At 51.4% G+C, this 19785-nt stretch overlaps 9 protein-coding genes across 9 annotated transcripts; 6 read left to right on the plus strand and 3 right to left on the minus strand.

The window, feature by feature from the left end:
• Nucleotides 1-283: 283 nt before the first annotated feature.
• Nucleotides 284-1727, minus strand: J4E82_009583 (uncharacterized protein; the record flags this gene model as incomplete). The annotated part of the gene is made up of 3 exons (XM_051735806.1): nucleotides 284-1251; nucleotides 1306-1645; nucleotides 1695-1727. 3 exons carry the CDS (start codon nucleotides 1725-1727, stop codon nucleotides 284-286), a joined length of 1341 nt encoding a protein of 446 aa, XP_051584402.1.
• Nucleotides 1728-2368: 641 nt separating this feature from the next.
• On the plus strand, nucleotides 2369-3459 carry J4E82_009584 (uncharacterized protein; the record flags this gene model as incomplete). Its single annotated transcript, XM_051735807.1, has 2 exons — nucleotides 2369-3329; nucleotides 3449-3459. The coding sequence occupies 2 exons, from the start codon at nucleotides 2369-2371 to the stop codon at nucleotides 3457-3459; spliced, it is 972 nt and encodes a 323-aa protein (XP_051584403.1).
• A 1041-nt stretch (nucleotides 3460-4500) lies between these two features.
• On the minus strand, nucleotides 4501-5143 carry J4E82_009585 (uncharacterized protein; the record flags this gene model as incomplete). The annotated part of the gene is made up of 3 exons (XM_051735808.1): nucleotides 4501-4611; nucleotides 4757-4885; nucleotides 5024-5143. The coding sequence occupies 3 exons, from the start codon at nucleotides 5141-5143 to the stop codon at nucleotides 4501-4503; spliced, it is 360 nt and encodes a 119-aa protein (XP_051584404.1).
• Nucleotides 5144-5746: 603 nt separating this feature from the next.
• On the minus strand, nucleotides 5747-7478 carry J4E82_009586 (uncharacterized protein; the record flags this gene model as incomplete). Its single annotated transcript, XM_051735809.1, has 2 exons — nucleotides 5747-6874; nucleotides 6921-7478. 2 exons carry the CDS (start codon nucleotides 7476-7478, stop codon nucleotides 5747-5749), a joined length of 1686 nt encoding a protein of 561 aa, XP_051584405.1.
• A 790-nt stretch (nucleotides 7479-8268) lies between these two features.
• Nucleotides 8269-9118, plus strand: J4E82_009587 (uncharacterized protein; the record flags this gene model as incomplete). Its single annotated transcript, XM_051735810.1, has 2 exons — nucleotides 8269-8434; nucleotides 8481-9118. The coding sequence occupies 2 exons, from the start codon at nucleotides 8269-8271 to the stop codon at nucleotides 9116-9118; spliced, it is 804 nt and encodes a 267-aa protein (XP_051584406.1).
• A 273-nt stretch (nucleotides 9119-9391) lies between these two features.
• Nucleotides 9392-11006, plus strand: J4E82_009588 (uncharacterized protein; the record flags this gene model as incomplete). The annotated part of the gene is made up of 2 exons (XM_051735811.1): nucleotides 9392-9793; nucleotides 9858-11006. 2 exons carry the CDS (start codon nucleotides 9392-9394, stop codon nucleotides 11004-11006), a joined length of 1551 nt encoding a protein of 516 aa, XP_051584407.1.
• Nucleotides 11007-11528: 522 nt separating this feature from the next.
• J4E82_009589 (uncharacterized protein) lies at nucleotides 11529-13072 on the plus strand (the record flags this gene model as incomplete). Its single annotated transcript, XM_051735812.1, has 4 exons — nucleotides 11529-11726; nucleotides 11792-12039; nucleotides 12108-12289; nucleotides 12372-13072. 4 exons carry the CDS (start codon nucleotides 11529-11531, stop codon nucleotides 13070-13072), a joined length of 1329 nt encoding a protein of 442 aa, XP_051584408.1.
• Nucleotides 13073-13554: 482 nt separating this feature from the next.
• On the plus strand, nucleotides 13555-15507 carry J4E82_009590 (uncharacterized protein; the record flags this gene model as incomplete). The annotated part of the gene is made up of 2 exons (XM_051735813.1): nucleotides 13555-13558; nucleotides 14561-15507. 2 exons carry the CDS (start codon nucleotides 13555-13557, stop codon nucleotides 15505-15507), a joined length of 951 nt encoding a protein of 316 aa, XP_051584409.1.
• A 592-nt stretch (nucleotides 15508-16099) lies between these two features.
• J4E82_009591 (uncharacterized protein) lies at nucleotides 16100-16722 on the plus strand (the record flags this gene model as incomplete). Its single annotated transcript, XM_051735814.1, has 2 exons — nucleotides 16100-16137; nucleotides 16182-16722. The coding sequence occupies 2 exons, from the start codon at nucleotides 16100-16102 to the stop codon at nucleotides 16720-16722; spliced, it is 579 nt and encodes a 192-aa protein (XP_051584410.1).
• Between the last annotated feature and the right edge of the window lie 3063 nt (nucleotides 16723-19785).

Consider the following 19785-nt stretch of genomic DNA (forward strand, 5'->3'; position numbering starts at 1 on the left):
GTCTATGTGTACGGAGTGGCAATTATAGCTACGTTAAGAAAATAAACACGTGTTTTGTGTGGGAGTGCTGAGATTTGTGAGTGATCAACATCCCCGGGTGATCAACATCCCGGTCAGCTAGCTTACTCACCAATACTCGCAAGTTGGCGCCGCCTTTGTAGTCTGCTCGTAGTCGCTTCGTAGTCACGCCGACGCCATGCACTCCTCCCCGCAGGCACAGTCCGGCTATGACGTTGCGTGTCGTGATTGCATCCACATCGTCGACTACTCTCCTAGGATGAGCCTAGGCCGTCGCATCGATCTTCTCCCACGATTGTAGTTGCACGCTATCCTCTAGCTTGGGCTCAGAAGAATCGTCAAGGGACACACGTTTTAATCCCATCATCCACCCCACCAGTCCAGCTGGTACCCAGTTGCCCACCAGATCATAGGTCACACTGCCGCGCCCAACGCGCCATACTTTTCTTGGCCGCCGCTGCGTAAGTGCGTCAAAGACGCCGTTGTGTAATTCCCGAAGACTGGAGCCGTTGTGATTGAGCAGTCCCCGGTTCTGCGCAACGCGCGTCTGGGCCTCGAAGTTGTTGGCGTACAGCGCTCTCGTGGTTGCAGGCCAAGCATGTGGGCTCCCCAGTCCTCTAGTCTGAAGGTGATGTTTTGGCCCCACGTTTGTGAGATCAAATGTTCCGAGATGAAATTGCAAAACTTCAATGCCAAGGGTTCCCAGTTCCGCCCTGAGGGATGCCAGGAACCCCTCGAGTGCGCTCACAATGGTCGTTTCTACGCTATGGAATGGCGGTCGTAATGACGCAATGATGCTGGGTGTGAGCATCAGCACCCGAGATTTGAACTCACAGACTGTCGGGAGCAGCGCTTGCGTGACTGCGATGGTGTTGAGCACTTTGGCATTCAGCGCATCGGACCAGAGCTCAGGCGTCACCGTCTCCACAGGGCCTGTAGGGTAGATGAGGTCCGGCACCAGTACGACACCGCTAAGATTGAGGTTGTGCGGGCTCGCTCCAGGGAAAGCGACGTGCGGTTTTACGAGAAGCTCGTTGAAGTTGCGAATAGCTTCTTTTGTGCCCATGGTGTCTACGACGTCCAGGTGCAGCGGCCGCACATCTGCTCTTGACTCGCCGAGGACTTGCTGCTCCTCGTCCATGTTGGAGCACACTATATACACGATGAAGCCCCGTCGTTCGAGGTCTAGGGATAGCGACCGCACAATGGGGGAGTTGGGTGGTCCAGCAAGGACTGTCGTCGTCAGCCAAAGTCTGCCGCGCCTCCCTCAACTACCACAATACTCACCAACAACTTCCCTCCTCGCTCCATTGCTTGCACGTGGTGCTCGCCGTTTGCGGTTATATTTCTTCTGTTCTCTCCATACCAGGAAACTTCCCGTGCTAACAAAGGCGACTATAGCTGCTGTCAAGGCTCGGTTTCTAGACACCCAGTCCTGCAGGCGATGCAGGTAGGCACCGGTAATGGGACGTGGGGACGGAGGGGGCGGTCGTGGTCTTGCGCGTTCTGGGAGCCATCCTTCAGGCAGACTTTTCTTGATGTATCCGGCGACATGCGCAAAATGCGCATCCGTGGCATCCCATATCGATCCCGTAAAGTTGCGGACGTCTTTGGTGTACTCGGTAATCTACACGTACGTCAGCGAGTCGCAAGTAAGATACCCACACTGGTCTTACCACGCCCAAAATCTGCTGATCATCACTCGACATGTTGCGAAAGGGAGGGAGAGAGTATAAGCTGAAAGATGCACCAGTTTTCGCGATGCTCAGAGTCTTCAAAGGTTGCCTGCGGAGGTCATCGCCAGTCCACAAGTGCACTACGTCAAGCACTGACTCGCGCAACGATCTGCACAAGAGGCACCAGACTCGCCTCCGCAAGGTTGCCTTTTGCGCCACCCTTTCGGCGAACGTATCTAACATTAGCATACATCTCGCACCAAATATGCGCGCTTGCTCAACCTGCAGGGGGATCGCCCTTCATCTCGTCTAAACGATAACAACGGGCGATCTACCTTTTCCATGATAGAACAGTTTCCCATCAATCCGGTCTTGCTATCGTCAACCACCAAAAGCCGCGTGAACTGCTTACGTGGCTGGCTTCGTCGTTTGCCTCTTTCTCTTGATTTTCGATTGCGAACGTTTCTGCTTCCATCTGCGACGCTGGCTGGGTCACTACTCTCGCCGGTGCTCTCCTTCGTTGGTCGCAGCATTTATTCAGCCTCCTCTCGGGCTGTTTACAATCGACCGACAGAGCCACTCTCTACACAACCAAGAAGAGCCAGCCGGCCCCCTAGTCCACAGTTGCCCCCTAGTCCACGGCTGGCCCCTCAACCTCAAAATCCGCCTAAACCATGAGGGAGATTGACGCTCACTTCGACGCGTACGAGCATTTGAAGCATCTCCCCAGAGATGGCGAAGCATTGCACATGCTCCGCAAAGCCGCATCCATGGTAAAACCGATGATGCGAAAGCGCGGCTGGAAAGTAAAAACATTGGCTGAATTTCTCCCCGATGAGCCTCAACTCCTAGGCCTCAACATCAACCGCACAGAGCGCATTTTGATTCGCCTAAGATACCACCACGACTCGCGGCAATTCTTATCCATGGAGCAAATAACAGATACACTGCTCCATGAACTCTCGCACATTGTCTTTGGACCCCACGACGCTGCCTTTAACAACCTCTGGAACGAACTCCGCGATGAACACCAGTCACTGCTCTTCAAAGGCTATACAGGCGAGGGTTTCTTGTCCCAAGGCCAGAAGCTAGGCGGTCGCCGCGTTCCTCTGGATGAAATGCGGCGTCAGGCTAGGATCGCAGCTGAGAAGCGCAACCGCACGACTAGTTCCAACGTCAATGCCAAGGATGGAGGACATCGTCTGGGCGGCGCACGACCTGTACAGCGTGGCATCGACATGCGCAAGGTCATTGCCGATGCGGCGTCGCGTCGGAATAGCATCACGGATGGATGTGCAAGTGGGAGTGCAAATGCAGGAAGATTGGTCAACCAGCAAGAGCAAGACGGCTTCCGCACCACAGCTGAACAAGACGATGCTAACGATTGGGCCATTGCTCAAGCGCTGCAGGATCTCATGTACGATGAGGAGATGCAGAGGTTGGGTGCACCAACGGGCAATGGCGGATTGACCTGGGATCCCGAGAATGGGTTAGGTTTCGATCGGGATACGCCGCCTCGCTCGCAGAGTTCAAGTTTATCAAGAGGGGGTTTGGCGTGGTCAAGCGAGAATGGATTAACATATGACGACCCTTCTTCAACGTCCATCCTCGCGAATCAAAATCATTCCACGCAAAGTACGTCGCATCCTTCGCCGGGCCGACCCTTGTCGAGAGCTATTACACAACCACCACCAGTATCACGAACATCTCTTTCCTCCTCCTCCCGCCTCATCTCCCAACACGAACAACAACAGACACGCAATAAAAGCCTACCTCCGACTCCACCCCATTCTTCTCCCCCTACACGCTCCTCTTCTTACCCCCAATCGCCCCCTCACTCTTCCTTCCACCTCCAGCCAACCTCTCCCCAAGCCTCCCAGCCCACGAGTATAAGCTTGCCGCCAGATACATGGGCCTGTCCGCAATGCACACTGCACAACCCGCTCGACTACCTCGCCTGCGAAGCCTGTGGCCTAGAACAACCGCCACAGCCCATACCTGAGAACCGGCGTTTCGCTTCCTCGCACATGGGCGGATCGGTGCCTAGTTTGCCCAAGCCGCCACCACAGTTTGGTCTGAGGGGTCAGATGGCTACTCCGTTTGAACCTGCGAGGGGGAGGCTGGGCTGGAATTGCTTGGAGTGTGGGACGTTTATGGAGAAGCAGTGGTGGACTTGTAGTTTGTGTGGGACTATGAAGGCTGAAAGTTAGGCTTGGGGGTGGGGGCGGATGATGGAGAATGAAGGAGCAAAGGCGGAGTTGAAGAGACGAAAGGCGAGGAGATGTAATGGTTTTGGGAGTGACTTTGTTCAATTCTTTTGGTAGCGTATTTGGAAAGGATGATTCGGCGTTGGAAGGATATATATATACCCGGATGGTGGGAAAGCATAATGAGGAGATGTCATCCACATAGATGAGGCGTGGTTTCAATCTTCCGTCAACTCAACTCAAAATATTATTAGCAAATTCCTGTGAGAGCCTTGTTCCTGCATTTCAAAGTTGCTCTTCGCTGTGTACAGCCACACGCAAAGCTATTTACGAAACAAGCCAGTGGCCTCAATGCAGCTTCCCTCTTGTCACTCTTCGCTAGAGAGGAGAAGTGCAAACGTGTCTAGCTGCAGATGACTCCCCTTTGTTCTCAGAACTGAGAAAACGTCACCACGAACAAGCAGGTTTAATGACTTGGCGTTAACAGAAGCTGAGGTTCAATGAAAAGCGGTAAAAGTGCTCCAGGGCGTTTAGTCCCGTGATCACTCAGTCCAACCCACCACGTTTCCTATACACATATATCCTTCCTACTCAGATACTCAAAACTTTCTCATAGCATCATTGACCAGATCCGCACCAAACGTTGCTCCAGCCCCATAGACAGCCGCGTTACCGAATTTATGTGCTAGCTTGCTTGCCCATTCATGGTGCTGCAGTTTACATCTGTATTAGTAATTCTTCTCTCTCTCTTCAAAACCTTCCATGGAATATTAATTCCAGACATCCGTTTTTTTTTTCTTTTTTCTTTTTCTTCCCCTCCTCTTCTCTTCTTTTCCTTCAATTAAAAAGACGCACCTTTGGATGACTAGGATTCGCCGGATGTCCCGGATCCTGCGCTTGCTGCGCAATAATGGCGGGATTAAACTGATTTCCCCCATTCACATATTTCGGATCAATGTACTGAGACGGCTGTCCATTGGGTTGCTAATCATATCAACATTAGCCCCACATCCTCCGCCCATCTTCTCATCTATTTTTATTCACCCGAACTTGTATCACCATTTCTCGGCAGAGACGAAAAAGTGGAGAGGGATAAAGAAACAGGTTGAATGAGAAACTCACGGGTAACTGCGCCTGGATAGATTGTAACTGTGGCGGCGACAAAACACCAGAGTTGGCAAGGTACTCGAGTTCCGTCTTGATGGTCCCTAGCGAACGGTTGATTTGTGCTGGGTCCGGCATGGCTGGCGTTGGTGGGCTTGTTGTAGATTCGGAGAGAAAAAGTCCAGGCAAAACAAGGAGGCTGAGAAGGAAAGCAGAAAGTAAAACAATAGCGTTCACTGCCAAGTTGATGTAATCACTTGGCCAGAAAGCTTGATCGAAGTAACGAATAGGCGTTGTGTTGATGGCGGGGGATGTGCAAGATGGGGAAGGGACGGGAAGCATGACGTCAGCATTTTAGATGTCCGGCCCGTTTGAAAGCTGGAGAGAGAGGAGAGAAATCACTAAGCAAAGAATTGCATATAGACTGGTGAAGAGTAGCAGCAAGTTAGTAACAAAACAATCACACTGTAGCTATTTTCATCTCAACAACCTCTAATTCTCACGAGAGTATCTCTCATTTAATCTATACAATTCTATAGACCCGTCCCCTATCTCAACAGACAAGCGAGGAACGGGTGTAGTTTCTATATACACATTATATATACATGTGTTTGTATGTGTGTGTGCACATCGTCTTTTCAAGACGCCAAATAACGGGAGATTTCGTAGCTATACACATGTAGTAGAGAGAAAAATTGTTGTTGTTATTGAAGTAAAAAAAATGAGAAAGAAATTTCCCTTTTACTCCTTCTTCGTAGTAGTAGCAGCCTCAACGGGCTTCTCGTCCTTACCAGTAGGATCATCCATCTTCATAGCACGCTCATCTTGTTCAGCGCGCTCAGCCGATCCACCAGCGGCATCACCAGCACTAGCCTCGGCTTCTTTGCTCTCCTCGACAGCCTTGGCCTCTTTGGCATCCTGGGCTTCTTGCGCGTCCCTAATCGGCTTCTCGTCAATGTCCTCGTGGTCCTTGGGGCTAGCCGTAGCCTTGTTCTCCACAGTCTCGGTTTGTTCATTCTCCTCGTTGATGAGTTCTTGCTGCTCCTTGAGGACTTCAAGACGCTGCTTGTTGGTAGCGGCGCCTTCGGCGTTGCGCACCTCGAGATCCATTTCGTGGTAGAGTTCCTCGGGAATGGAGGAGAGGACGGCTTCCAAGGCATCGATTTGGGATGTCATTTCTGTTTCCTTGCCCTGGGCGTAGACAAAGGCGTTGGAGAGGACGAGGAGGGTGGATGGGACGCCGTGCTTGAGACGGAGATCGAGCCAGCTGGTAAGGTCGTCCCGTAAGCGGCCGGGAGAGACACCGTAGGTTCGTAGACCGCGGCTTGCACAGGCAGTCTGGAGCTCGGGGACCGAAAGGGACTCGACGCCTTCGTAAGCAATGGATCGATCGTCACGCTTGATCTGGCGCATGCGAACGCGAACCTGGTAGCGCAGGAAGTTGTCTGTGCCGAAAGAGGTGATGTTCATGTAGCGACAGATGGAAACAAGCTGTGGGCGAGACAAGTTGTCCAGGGTGAGGTCGTCCTTGAAGATCTTGCATACTTTGATAATCTCGTCTGGTGTTGGCTTCTCGCCTGTGGTGCGCACTTTGCGGAAGAACTCGCTGAACTCTGCTGTCTGCGCGTTCTCGGCAGAGACAGGGAGACCAGTTTCCTTTAGTGTTGTGCGAAGGAACGCGCTGACGTCCTTGCGAGTTGCTCGAAGTGTCTGGGCTTTGGTGTCCTTGGCTGACTGGCCCTCATATGTACTGGGCAACATGTTGGGGAAGAGCTTGAGGGCTACTGGGAGCAGCAGCTCCGCAAAGGGGACGATGACGAAGGGCAGGAAAGGTACCAAGCGAGCAAGGTCCTGTACGGTGCGTTGCAGCTAGTTTTGTTAGCAGCATTCGGAGGTATCGCCTCCATATACGTACCTGTCGACGCTCACGGCGGGTGAGCTCGTAACCAGCGGCCATCTTCAGTGCGAGTTTGGAGCTGATTCGGACCTCAAAGCCAAGCAACTTGGTGCCATCCCAGTAGTGCACCAACTCCTTCTTGACCTTTTGCCAGACGGTCAGTTTCTTCTTCTCTTCCTCCTTCTTCGCCAAAACCTTCTTCTCCTCCTTGGTCTCGGCGGCCGACTTCTCCACCTTTAGCTCGCTTAATGTCTGAACATCTTGTGCGTGTGTTTTTGGGTTGGCGGTTGCGCCGGACTTGGGAATGAGAGGGTCGTGTTTGTCGGCGGTTTTATTTGACTGCTGCTGATTCTGCTTGAGCAAATGCTGGCTCGCCTGCTTAGGGTCGAAACCAGGAGGCGGGTAGTTTTGCGCATTGTTCGATAACGTCGACTCGGTTTGCAGGGCGCGGAGCGGGATGAGTATGCGAATGGCGGGTGAGTTCCTGAGCATGGGGCGATGAGGTCGTGTAGTCGTCCTGATGCCCGCTCTGAAGACTGCGGGCGCTGCCCTCGAAGCAGTGCGACCGGCGTACATGGCGCCGAGTGGTGTGTAGGGAGTGACGTGTATGGTACAGGAATTAAAGTAGTTTTGTAGTTGTGATACAGAATCAACAGAGGAAGGAAGAAAAGAGATGGCAGATGTCGGAGGAAACAGTTTGGTGCAAAGAGTGGAATGATGCAGCTCTGAGAAAATGGGCTCCGCTGACGTTGCAGCGTCTTCGGTTCGGACTTAGTCTCAGGGACCGCCGGGGCGATCTGCTGGGTAAAGCTTGGTCGCCACCAACGGTGCGCACAAGTCATTGGACTGACGCGCATGGCCGACACGGCTAGGAACAAACCGGATGGCTGTCTAGATGCGCGCCATGGGACGCTACAGGCAACAGCAACCGGCCTCGGGTACTCGTATTGCGCAAAGTGTTGGAATCGATCAAGGGTCGTCTTGCAAGTCGGCATGTCGTGGTCAATTGGCCGAGGCGCCCGCGTCTCCGATGGTCGCACGACGAACGACAGCGCGGCTTGCGAATTGAATGCCATGAAAGCTGGGCCGTCCCCTCACCTCCACGCCTATCCGACGGTAAATCGTCCCTCTGCCATCTGACTAGGTGGAGACCCCGTACTTCCTCCAGTCACTTCTCTTCACACCTAAATTCCCCGATCCTCATTTCACTCAATTTTCGCCATGGATTTGTTCTAACGCCTACGAGCCTTTGGCGGAGCCCTCGAGCTTTATTCACCGTACCGACTGTACCCATCTGTACCATACCACGGCATATTCTTAGACCCGCGACTATAACCAGTCTTCGCAACAACGCGTATCCACAACAATGCCTATCCAAAGATTATCCAAGGCCGCCAGAATCATACTGGTCGGCGCGCCTGGAGTCGGCAAGGGCACCCAGACCGAGCGCTTGATGAACAAATTCACTGAGCTCTCGGCCATCAGCTCCGGCGACCTGCTGAGGAAAAATGTTCGGGAGCGGACCCCCCTTGGTAAGTGTGTCGTTGTCGTCGTACGAAGAAGTACTGACTGGCGCAGGCATACAAGCCGAACACACAATGAAATCTGGCAAATTAGTACCCGACGCCATGATCTTGCGCCTTATCGTCAACGAGCTCACGACCCGCGGGTGGATACGAGACAATGCTCTGCGCCCATATGCGCTCAACTTTAGCTCCACAGATATGCCAGAGACTACGGTAGATGCAGTCATGATCCCCTCGGCGGTACGGGCTCCGCGATACACCTTCTCCAACAGGCCATCCGCCTCATTCATACTCGACGGCTTTCCAAGAACCGCTGTCCAGGCGATACAGCTCGACAACATCGTGCCCATCAACATGGTGGTCAACCTCAACACTCCGAGTGATATCATCATTGATCGCATATGTAACCGCTGGGTACACGAGGCTTCGGGACGTGTCTACAACACTACATTCAATGCGCCAAAGGTTGACGGTAAGGATGATATCACGGGTGAGCCACTCACCCGGAGGGCGGACGACGACCCAGAGGTGTGGAAGGCGCGGTTGAAGAGTTTTAAAGAGAACAACGAGCCTCTGCTTGAGCATTATGACAAGCTGGGTGTGCTTTGGACGGTCAATGGGAACAGCAGTGATGAGATTACTCCACAGCTTTTTGAGGAGTTCAGCAAGCGCTTCGGCGCTGATGACTGATGTAGTACTATGTAACAATCACGTCTTGGCTGGGTTATGGTTATGGTCACGGTTATGGTTCTTTGGTTAGGCCACGTACGATACCTATGTTTATCTCGTTCAGGGTGGTTATACTTGTCGGTTTCCGGTATGCACACAGCATATGCGCATGTTTGTTGGACAAGTCGCACTTTCTTCATTCACTGTACATGTTTGACCCGCCGTCAATATATGGCGGTCAAGTGCACTCACTATACATTATTAATCGTTTCTTCAAATCACAATCACTGCACAATGGCCATCATGGAGGAATCTCACCCGCTTTATAAGAGCGCGGAGGACTTTGAAGTCATGCATGAGGGCGTGAGGCATCATGCGCCCGCCCTGGACAAAGGCGCTAACGCCGGGTCGTCAACCGACGTCACTGACAACACTCCGAGCTTAACACGACCCCAGCCAGCCAGCCCGCAACACCAGTTCGACGGCATACTTGACGACCCCGAATACGATCACATAAGCGATATTGTGGAGCTTAGAAAGAACCACCTAGTCTACAACCGCGACCCCGGGGCTATCCGCAGACACGCAATGGCGGCCGACTTCAGCGAAGGGCGCCTAGAGACATTCGTCGGCAGCCCGCAGAAAGAGTTGGCCGGCACCCAGAACCAATATGTCTCGTACCAGGTAACCACAAAGGTGTGTCTCTGCCCGCAGCTCCACTACCCGTGCATGTTCAGAGTCTGACGAACATCCCCCGCAGTCCGACTTCCAGTCCTTTCAGAAACCCGAATTCTCCGTACGTCGCCGCTTCACAGACTTCGTCTTCCTCTGGAAACAGCTCTCCAAAGAGTACCCGCAATGCGCCGTCCCGCCGCTGCCCGACAAGCACAAGATGGAGTATGTGCGTGGAGACCGCTTCGGCCCGGACTTTACACAGAGACGAGCCCACTCATTGCACCGCTTCCTCAAGCGGATCGCGCTGCACCCGGTGCTACGAAGAGCAGTCCTCGTCATCAACTTCCTGGAAAGTCCCGATTGGAATCAGCATATGAAGGGAAGGTCATCAAGAGCTGCGAGCGGGTCTGAACAAGGCAGCGGCGGCTTCGTAGACGCCATCGCAGACACCTTTGTCAACACCTTTACCAAGATACACAAGCCAGACCAGCGCTTTATCGAGGTCAGCGAGCGAGCTAACAAGCTCAGCGAGGATCTGAACAACGTTGAGAAGGTTACCGTCAAGGTGGCCAGGCGACAGGGTGACCTGGAGACGGACTACGCCGACCTGGCCACACAGTGCCAGAAGCTGACGACCATGGAACCTGCAGTCGAAGGCAATCTGACTTCCTTTGCTGCGTCTGTCAATACCACGTCACAGGGGTTCAAGTCCATCCGAGACCATACAGACCAAAACTACCTGACTAGTCTACGCGATATGGACGCCTACATCCAGGCTGTCAAGACGCTGCTCCGCACGCGAGAGGGTAAACAACTCGATTTCGAACAACTGAGCGAGTACCTGGCCAAATCAGCCGCAGATCGGGATTCCTTGGCCAGCGCGACAGGAGCCGGTATGGGCGCATCTGGCTTTTTACGATCCAAAGTGGAAGACTTTCGGGGCATCGATCACGACCAAGCAAGGCGGCAACGGGTTCGCAAGCTCGAGGTTGAGATTGAGCGGCTGACGGGCGAGGTCGAGATGTCTAAGAAGGCTAGTGAGGCGTTTGATGAGCATACCGTCAAAGAGGTGTCGGACTTTGAACGCATCAAAGCGATCGAGTTTAAAGATACACTGGGGGACTTGGCGGATGCGCATGTCGAGTTCTTTCAGGGGACCATTGAGACGTGGGAGAAGTTTTTAGAGGATATGCGCAAGGAGGAGGATCAGAGGAAGGCGGTGCAGGTGTCGTAGAGTTGAGCTACATGTTTTGATGTTTTTGAGCGAGTAAGTGGAACGCTTGGGCGAGCTTCTACTGTGCGCAACGATGGCTCATGGTAAGAGTGCTCGCACGGCAGCTTGTTCATTGGTAGTCGCGAGTAATGATAAACCCATTATTACATGTCAGTCAACGCCTAGTCCCTTTGCACTTGGGGTGGGCGGTCTCATCAGATTAGATTTGTACGGGGTAAGACATGCGTGATCTTCACGTGCAAGATCAATTGGAGCTAAACACATGCGCAATGACGCGCCTGCAACTAATCTCCAGATCCCTGTCTACCGAGCCGGCGGACCCGTCCCTTTAGAAGTTTGACGCCCGCCAAACAGGCGCCCATCCCGTTGTTCATCCCATCCTATTCCACAAGAGACAGGTGCCGACCTGCAGACGCGACGCATCGATTCCCCGCTTCACCACATGGCCACGACCCTTTCTATAAATTAATCCGCCCCGCACGAACCTCCATGTCTTTACCACAGCCCGTCACGTCACCCACTATGCCGCCGAGCAAAGGTAACGCCCCTTTGCGCCTCAACTCGTGTCGAATCAAGCGACCTTTTGCTAATGCGATTCAACTGCGAACAGAAACTGCAAGGCACGAGTGCGTTTCAGAAGATGCGTTGCAACACCTCCGCACGTACAAATACTCGAGCGTCGATAAATCCTTCATCTCGCGCTACATCCTCAAGCATTACGTACGCACACCCCTCCTCTCCACGCACGCGCAGTCGGCAATAGGGGACCTGACGTGAGAATACAGTGGAATGCATTTGTCGAGCTCCTGCCGCTGTGGATTGCGCCGAACCTCGTCACGTTACTAGGCTTCTTTTTCATTCTGGGAAACGTGGTGCTCCTCGAGGTTTACATACCGGATTTGGTCGGACCAGCGCCCTCATGGGTATACTACAGCTTCGCCTTTGGCATGTGGATGTACTCCACCATGGACAACGTCGACGGAAAGCAAGCGCGCCGAACCGGCACATCGAGCCCCCTAGGCGAACTTTTTGAGTACGTGATAACAAAACATCATGAGCCCATATGCGCCAAAATATCATGATACTGATTTGCAACGTTAGCCATGGTATAGACTCTTTGAACTGCACTTTGGCATCTCTCCTCGAAACGGCGGCTGTGGGCTATGGAAGCACAAAGATTGGCGCCTTTACCGCGCTGATTCCTGTGCTTCCCATGTTCTTCTCCACGTGGGAGACATACCACACGCATACGCTGTATTTGGGCTATTTCAATGGACCTACTGGTGCGTTCCTCTCCCCCCTTCACACCTTCCTCCTTTGGTTCCTACTAGGAATTATATGCTGACGGTGGGTACATTTGCACAGAGGGTCTGATACTGGCATGCACCTTTATTTGCATGTCTGGCTACTTCGGCCCAGAAATCTGGTCCACGCCCCTCGCAAACTACTTCCCGTCGTACGCAGCGGAGATAGGCAACGTGACGCTCAAGGAGCTCTGGGTGCCCATTATCCTCTTCACCTTCTTCGTCGCGCACCTCCCCGCCTGCATTGTCAATGTAGCCAAGGCACGACGCAGCAGGAACCAGCCCCTGTTACCTTTACTCAAGGAGTGGACTCCGCTTGTCATCTTCGTCACGTGTACCATTGCGTGGCTGGGCTCGCCTTATTCAAGTTTGCTCAAAGACAACCACCTCGTCTTGTACTGCTTGACCATGTCGCTCGTCTTTGGTAGGATGACGACGAAGATTATCCTTGCGCACTTGACGCACCAGCCGTTTCCCTATTGGACAATCATGCTCGCGCCGATGATTGGTGGCGCGCTGATTATTAATCACCCGTACTTTACCATCCCCGGAACGTCTTTCTTCGGGCCCGTCTCGGCTGGGTTCGAGCTGTGGTATCTCCGCGCGTACTTTGTCTTTGCCGCCGTTGTGTATGGCAAGTGGGCGCATTTGGTTATTACGAGTATTTGCGATTATTTGGGTATCAATTGTCTTACGATTCCGAGGAAGAGTGGGGAACAGAAGAATGGACATGTGGTGGATGGTAAGGGACGGACTGATTAGATGATCGATGTTGTTTCGAAACGATACGATTGTCCCTTATCCCCCCTATAGACTGGGCGGCACGTCTTATCGGCATCACAGCGCAGCGCGGCAATACCTCACGAGTGGTCTCTCTCTTCATCTGGTCAGAGAGAGAGAGAACTACGTTTGACGCTTTCACGACCCGAGCTTGTTGTTTTGGATACATGGTACAGCTTTATTAATTTTCTTGGATCGCACGATTATGCTTGTTCAGCTGCGATTCAGGCTCTTTTCCTTTCACATTCATCATTAGAGCATAGCGAGTATAGTAGAGCTAGTTTAATCGCGTTTTCAACAACGTCTTGTTAGAAGAAAGAGAAGAGGGAGAATAGAGAAGCATGGAATGAATACACAGCGATGTGTGTAGTTGTCCAGGCATAGAGAAAGAAATAAAGTAATGGGGATGAAAATTAGAATTCCTGCTTTACACGTTTTCGTGAGTGTGCGGTTGGTATTGCATGATGGGTGTTTGCCAGACCACACCTGTAGGATACACTGTAGTTACTTTATGCTCTTTGATTCTTTCTGGCACCCTCTATGTGAGGTACCTTGAATACATACTTCACTGCGCTCGCTTCTCCTGCTTTTAAGTTCTGCAGTCCTTGACTCACCCCTGCAAGTCCGCTTGGAATGACCTCATGTGGATGCGCGGTAACCTTCGCCTCCATCACCATCCGGAATAGCCATCGAAGATACATGAATCCTTGCTGTCTTTTTTTGCCATAAGCGCCCCCAACATTGCTTAACTGAGCAGACTTATAGGTTATAGAAAGCTTCGTACAGCTTGTAAGCACGCGTCACTAATTTCTACGAATTGTCACGTTCGAGAACACGAGAGGACTCAATGTAGACAGCGATAGACTAGCTATCTACAAGATTTCTGTTCTGAAATCATGCATTCCTGTAGAGCTATCGTGCAGATGATCGCGAAAAATTTGGTGGAATGTTTAGATAACTGGTGCAGACGGACGACTGGCGGGACCCGTGTATAGACAGATTAGCTAAGTGATTAGTGAACAGAGCAAGAGTACTGATACAGAGAACACTGGTACTAGTGACCCTTTGACTAGCCAGTAAGCTAAATTCGACAGAACGGGCCAAGTGTACTTGGTTTTTCCCTTGGTATATCATCAATTACTAGAAAAGAGACTGAATTGTTGCAGTACGGCCGTAAGGCACAGTTTTCAACTAAGACATCTTAACTAGAATAGCTACTAGGACTTGCGCTATACAAGTCGAATGCGATAGTTGCTAAACAATCAAAATTACCAAGCAACGAAGGGCCTTGGAGTATGCATTTGTGTCGTTCAGGATGATACCCCTGTTTAGCTTGTAATAGCAAAGGAAGTGTATTTCAATCTCGGAATCAGTATGTATACTCCGGGACGCAAGTCAAAGTACATTTCTTCGGCAATCACTCCCCCCCCAATACTCACCCTAAACAAATCACTTCCCACGCTCATCAAGTAGCTACGACCATCCCCACGATGCCACCATACAAAAACGTCCTCCTCATCGGCGCCGGCGGCTCTCTTGGCGCACCCGTCCTTGCCGCCTTTGCCGCGCGCCCAGAATACAACATGACGATCGTCACGCGTCACGACTCCTCTGCCATCTTTCCCTCGGGCGTCCCCGTCGTTAGGGCAAACTATGTCTCACTCAACTCCCTTGTCTCGGCCTTCAAAGGCCAGGATGCGATTGTCTCTCTCATCGGCGGGCATGCCCTCAGCTCGCAGAACTTCTTCATCGACGCCGCGATACGGGCAGGCGTTAAGCGCTTCATCCCCAGTGAATTCGGACCAAACTCGCGGAACGAGGAATTTGTCAAATATAACGATGTTGTGCTTCCTGTGCGTGCGGGCATTGTCGACTACCTCAAGTACGAAGAGGGACAGGGTGAGGGAAAGCTCAGCTGGAAAAGTGTAATCTGCGGCGGCTTCTTCGACTGGATGCTGTACAGTGGAATGCTGGGATTCGATCTCAAGAGTAGAAGCGTGGAGCTTATTGACAACGGTACATCCGTCTGTACGTTCACCTCGCTCTCTACAGTTGGCGAAACAGTAGTGAAGATTCTGGACCATGCGGATGAGACGAGGAACCAGTACGTTTTCACAATGTCGTTCCAGGTATCTCCGCGCGATATTTCGGAGGTTATTGAGAAGGTCGATGGGAAGAAATGGAGTGTTCATTATACTACTTGTGAGGAGGTGATTGCGAAAGGGAGGAAGAGGTTGGATAACGGCGATTTTGCGGGGATTATGGATTTGACGAGGGGGGCTGCATTTGGGAGACTAGCACTTGGAGATGAGAGTAAGAACGGATTCTGGAACCAGCGGTTGGAATTGGTAGAAGATGAGGATATCGAGGAGGCCGTGAGAGATGTTCTCAGAGGCCAGGGCATGCTGAGCGAGTAGAGATAAACTATAACTATCGGTACGGTCATCGGTCCAGACTCAATTTCGTGAGTGGAGTGTGGGATTGGTGTTGCTTGACATGGTTTTGACAAACCCAGCTTGCTTGTGGTATCTAGAAGGTGACAACGACGTAGTTTCCATGTCCGGCTCATCAACAACATGAACACGGAAACAATGTAAGCATCCAAGCTACTGGCTCTCGGTATGGATGATCATATTAACATTTCAAAGCACTTTCTGGGATAATATCGATTCGCTGCTTTCCCGTGTTACATCGATGAGGTGGCGTGTAGACGTCTTACCAAGGGAGAAAGCGGTAGTCTATTCGAGTGAGAGAGAACAGTGTACAAGAGAAGCAGTGTCTTATCCGTTCTTGTTATATCTTATGTTGCATTTCAGCGTGCGGCGCTCTGGAGCGGTGCGTTTGCGCTCACTTCACCTCCCAGTTTTGATTGTCCTCCTCCTCGCGTAACCGTTTTTAACTTTTCTCCTCTCTTTATAATTACCACACACGCGGTACACAACTTTTCTCAACCAGCTTTTCGCTGTCTCGTCAACGAACTCAGGCATGGCTACACCTCCGCCCCACCAAATGCATCAACCTCTGTCACCTGGTGACGCAGACCTTGTGTAAGTATCAAGTCATCTGAGCCGAATATAACTAACGAACGCAGCGACGCGCGTAATCGCCTCCAATCGCCGCTTCTCCGCCTACCCGGCGAGATCAGGAACCGTATCTACGCCCTCGCTTTCACCGTGCAGCATGTTCAGATTGTCCAACGTGTCTGGTCTATCCCAACTTCCTTCATGCATCTTGTATTTCCCGACGATTGGAGAGGCATAGAACGCAGCCCGGTTTACCCATTGTCTGAGTTGATCTCCAGTACAACGGTGTGTCGGCAATTCTACGCAGAGATTTCTCCCTTGATCCCACGTCTGAACGAGTTCTGCTTTATCAGTACTGATCGCAGATGCACGGAGCATATGCCGCAAAAGTTCCTGCAGGCTATCGAGACGATTAAGCTGATCAATTTTGTGCTTGAAACATTGGAAGAAATGCAGGAACTCGTCGACATCACTCTGTCGAGGTTAGGTGGATTCAGTAAGATCGTTGTAAAGACTACATTAGTCAACTTCGGATATTCACTCCACGAACGAGAAGTTCTTGAGAAGATGTTTCTGGGAGTCCTGAGGAAGAGAGGGTTTGGATGCTAGGTTGTCTTTATGTATCCGGTAAGGAGATAGTAGAGTTCTTGGACGCGGTCTTCTTCATTTCGAAGGGCAAGGATGAAGGAAATGGCAGAGACTTGAACAAACAGTATGACAGAGAACAAAAAGGTTGTGGATGTATTAACACAGTCATATAGAGCTTCATCAGTACCAAGACGCTTGTCCTTTCTTGGTCGAAGTGGGCGGTTAGGCTGACAAACGTGGAGTGCTAACCAGAGTTGCTAACAATCAATCCAAACTGATGAGACTGACTGACTGACTGATTGCTTGGCAGTCAGTTCAGTGTCAGTTTAGAGCTCTCGTCTTATCAGTCAGTTCAGTTTAGAGCTCTTAAACTGACTGGATTGACTGATATAAGATTGATACATAGTGTTGCGGAGGCTTATTCTAGGCTGTTGATAAGGCTGTTAGTGAGGCTGTTAATATAGTTTCTGTAAGTGGCTAGCGCCAAACCTTAGTGTTGCAGCTCAATCGCGCAACGCTTTAAATCCTAACTCTACGCCAACGCTACCATCTATCAACGCGCCTACTTACAGGTTATACCAGTTTCTCTTGGTACTAATATGACCCAGCAATCAAATCAGAGCCTCCGCCGACTTGTTAAGCGCGATAAACACAGAGATCCACCTGCGAACGCGTCAGTCACGCCATCTGTTGACAACAACACCGAGCTTAATCGCATTAACAAATCGACTGACGCGCTAATCAGCGAGGCTATAGATAAGGCTGATAATACTTCTTTTGACGGCTTAGACTGGTCACGGGTCCCGTACCTAGAGAGGCGACAGAAAGAGCACGCTAGAGGTGCCCCAAGTTGGATATACAAGTACGGCTGGCCAGTATATCATCGTATCAAACATTGTAACTACTAGCTCTGTTTCTATTGCCACATACACAAGAAACTTAGGGGCGAGTACGACGCTGGATCAACGTCAGCGGCAGCTACTCACCTAGCTAAAGGTGTGCCCGGCCACAGCGTTGGTGCCCAAGGACCCCTCTGACGAAGCCGCGATCCTAACCAGGGCTTAATCGTCAGCCTCATGCGCGATAGTGGTGTTGAGGTATCGCAGGAGGTTGCGAATAAGATATCATCGTCATTTACAAAGCGCAAGTTCCAAGACGCGCTAAAGGACTAGATAGCTGCCGACAACCAAAGCCTCTGCGTTATTAAAACGCCTACCTTTCGCCAGTTAATTTGAGCTGCTAACCCGTTAGCAGAGGCAGTACTTTGGCGTAACCACTAGTCTCTCCGCGACGCGATTATCTCCGAGTATCACTCGTACATACCTGCTGTTCGAAGCTACCTAAGCGGCGCGCGGTCCCTTATCCATGTCTCCTTCAATAACTAGACGTCGACCAGCAGCAAGCATGGACACACTGGCATCTGCGTACACCTGATAGACGCAGCGGGCGATGTGCAGGACTTTGTTCTAGGCTTGCCAGAGCTCTATAGGCAGCACAGTGGTAACAATATTAGCGCTGTTGTTGCAAGAACGCTAACAAACTTCGGGGTAGACAAGGCGTCAGTGGGCTACTTTGTGCTTGACAACGCATACAACAATAATACTGCCGTTAATTATCTAGCTGGTATATATGGCTTTGACGCCTCTAAGCGGCGTCTACGCTGCTGCTGCCATATACTTAATCTTGGAGCTCAACTTATCATATAGGGCAAAGACCGTAACGCATACGAGAACGCTGGTGGCAGCCTTAAAGACGAGGAGGCTTTCATAAAGGAGTGGCGTCAGTATGGGCCTATTGGTGTACTATTTAATATTATCGCGTCTATCTGTACGCCCCAATCGCGCGAGCTGTTACAGAAGCTCTAACAAGTTGAAGCTAAGTCGTTGGGTAAGCCTGTCGTCCTCCGAGAGCTGATTAGGCCAGTTAAGACGCGCTGGAACTCATACTTTGCTGCCTTTGCACGCGCTGTTGAGCTCCAAGGCCCGCTTGATAACTACGTTAAGCATAAGCTTTCTGAGGGCCGCCACAACAAGGTTATTGCTCGCCGCTCACGACGACCTAGAGGCAGCGATAGCGTGTTTCAGGAACCTAGGCTTTTCCTGCGTAAGGGTGGCCTAAATGCCGGCGACTGGGCAACAATTACAGAGTATATAAGGCTTCTAGCGCCCTTTGCAGAGGCCTCTAAGCTGCTAGAGGGACGCGGTAAACACGGCCGCCACGGCGCAATATGGGAAGTTCTAATTACTTTTAAGTGGCTACTTAACGAGCTCGAAGCTCTTAAAGAGCGCTTAAAGGATATTGATTATAATAATCTGTTAGCGCCAGAAGACCACCTTATGCTTAACGTAAACTTAGCTCACAAGAAACTATCGCAGTACTACTCAAAGTTTGACGACGCGCCTGTCTACTACGCTGCTACAGTGCTTCATCCACACTACAAGCACCACCTTGAGGCACTATGGAAAGTCCCTGATAATCACAACACGCAGCGCGACGGCCCTCACTACCGCGATAGATGGCTTACAAACAATCATCGCGCTTTTATAGCTATGTGGAAAGGCTTTCAAGAAGCAACAGTAGTTAGCAGCGCGACAAGCGACAGCGATAAGAGGCGCTTAGCAAAGAGAGTGCGTGTTGTTGGTCCAACAGCGTCGCGATCTGCCTTCTTAAAGTTGCAATTAGACGCTGCTGTTAAGCAGGTAGAGGAGCATCTTGGCGATGAGTACGAGCGGTGGAAACGCGTACCAGCGATCGCAGAGGACGATCCGATGGCTCTCAATCCGCTTAAGTACTGGCAGTTACAGACGCAACAGTACCCAACGCTTGCTAAGTTTGCTATCAACGTGCTTACAATACCAGCCTCAGCTGCTGATTGTGAGCGTACGTTCAGCGAGCTCGGTGATATGCTAGGCACACGGCGGCTGCAAATGAAGCCTGAGTTGCTTAACGCACTGCAGTGCTTAAAAAGCTGGCGGCGATTAGGTCTTAAAACACCAGCAGGAGGGCATACGACAGCTGAGATCGCCGCAGTACAAGCCCATCTTAGTAGACACGACTTTGAACTATAGCAATCAGATGGCAATC

Source organism: Alternaria postmessia (genome assembly GCF_024291825.1).
Source record: "Alternaria postmessia strain BMP 2775 chromosome Unknown scaffold_95, whole genome shotgun sequence".
In the NCBI taxonomy this organism is placed as follows: domain Eukaryota; kingdom Fungi; phylum Ascomycota; class Dothideomycetes; order Pleosporales; family Pleosporaceae; genus Alternaria; species Alternaria postmessia.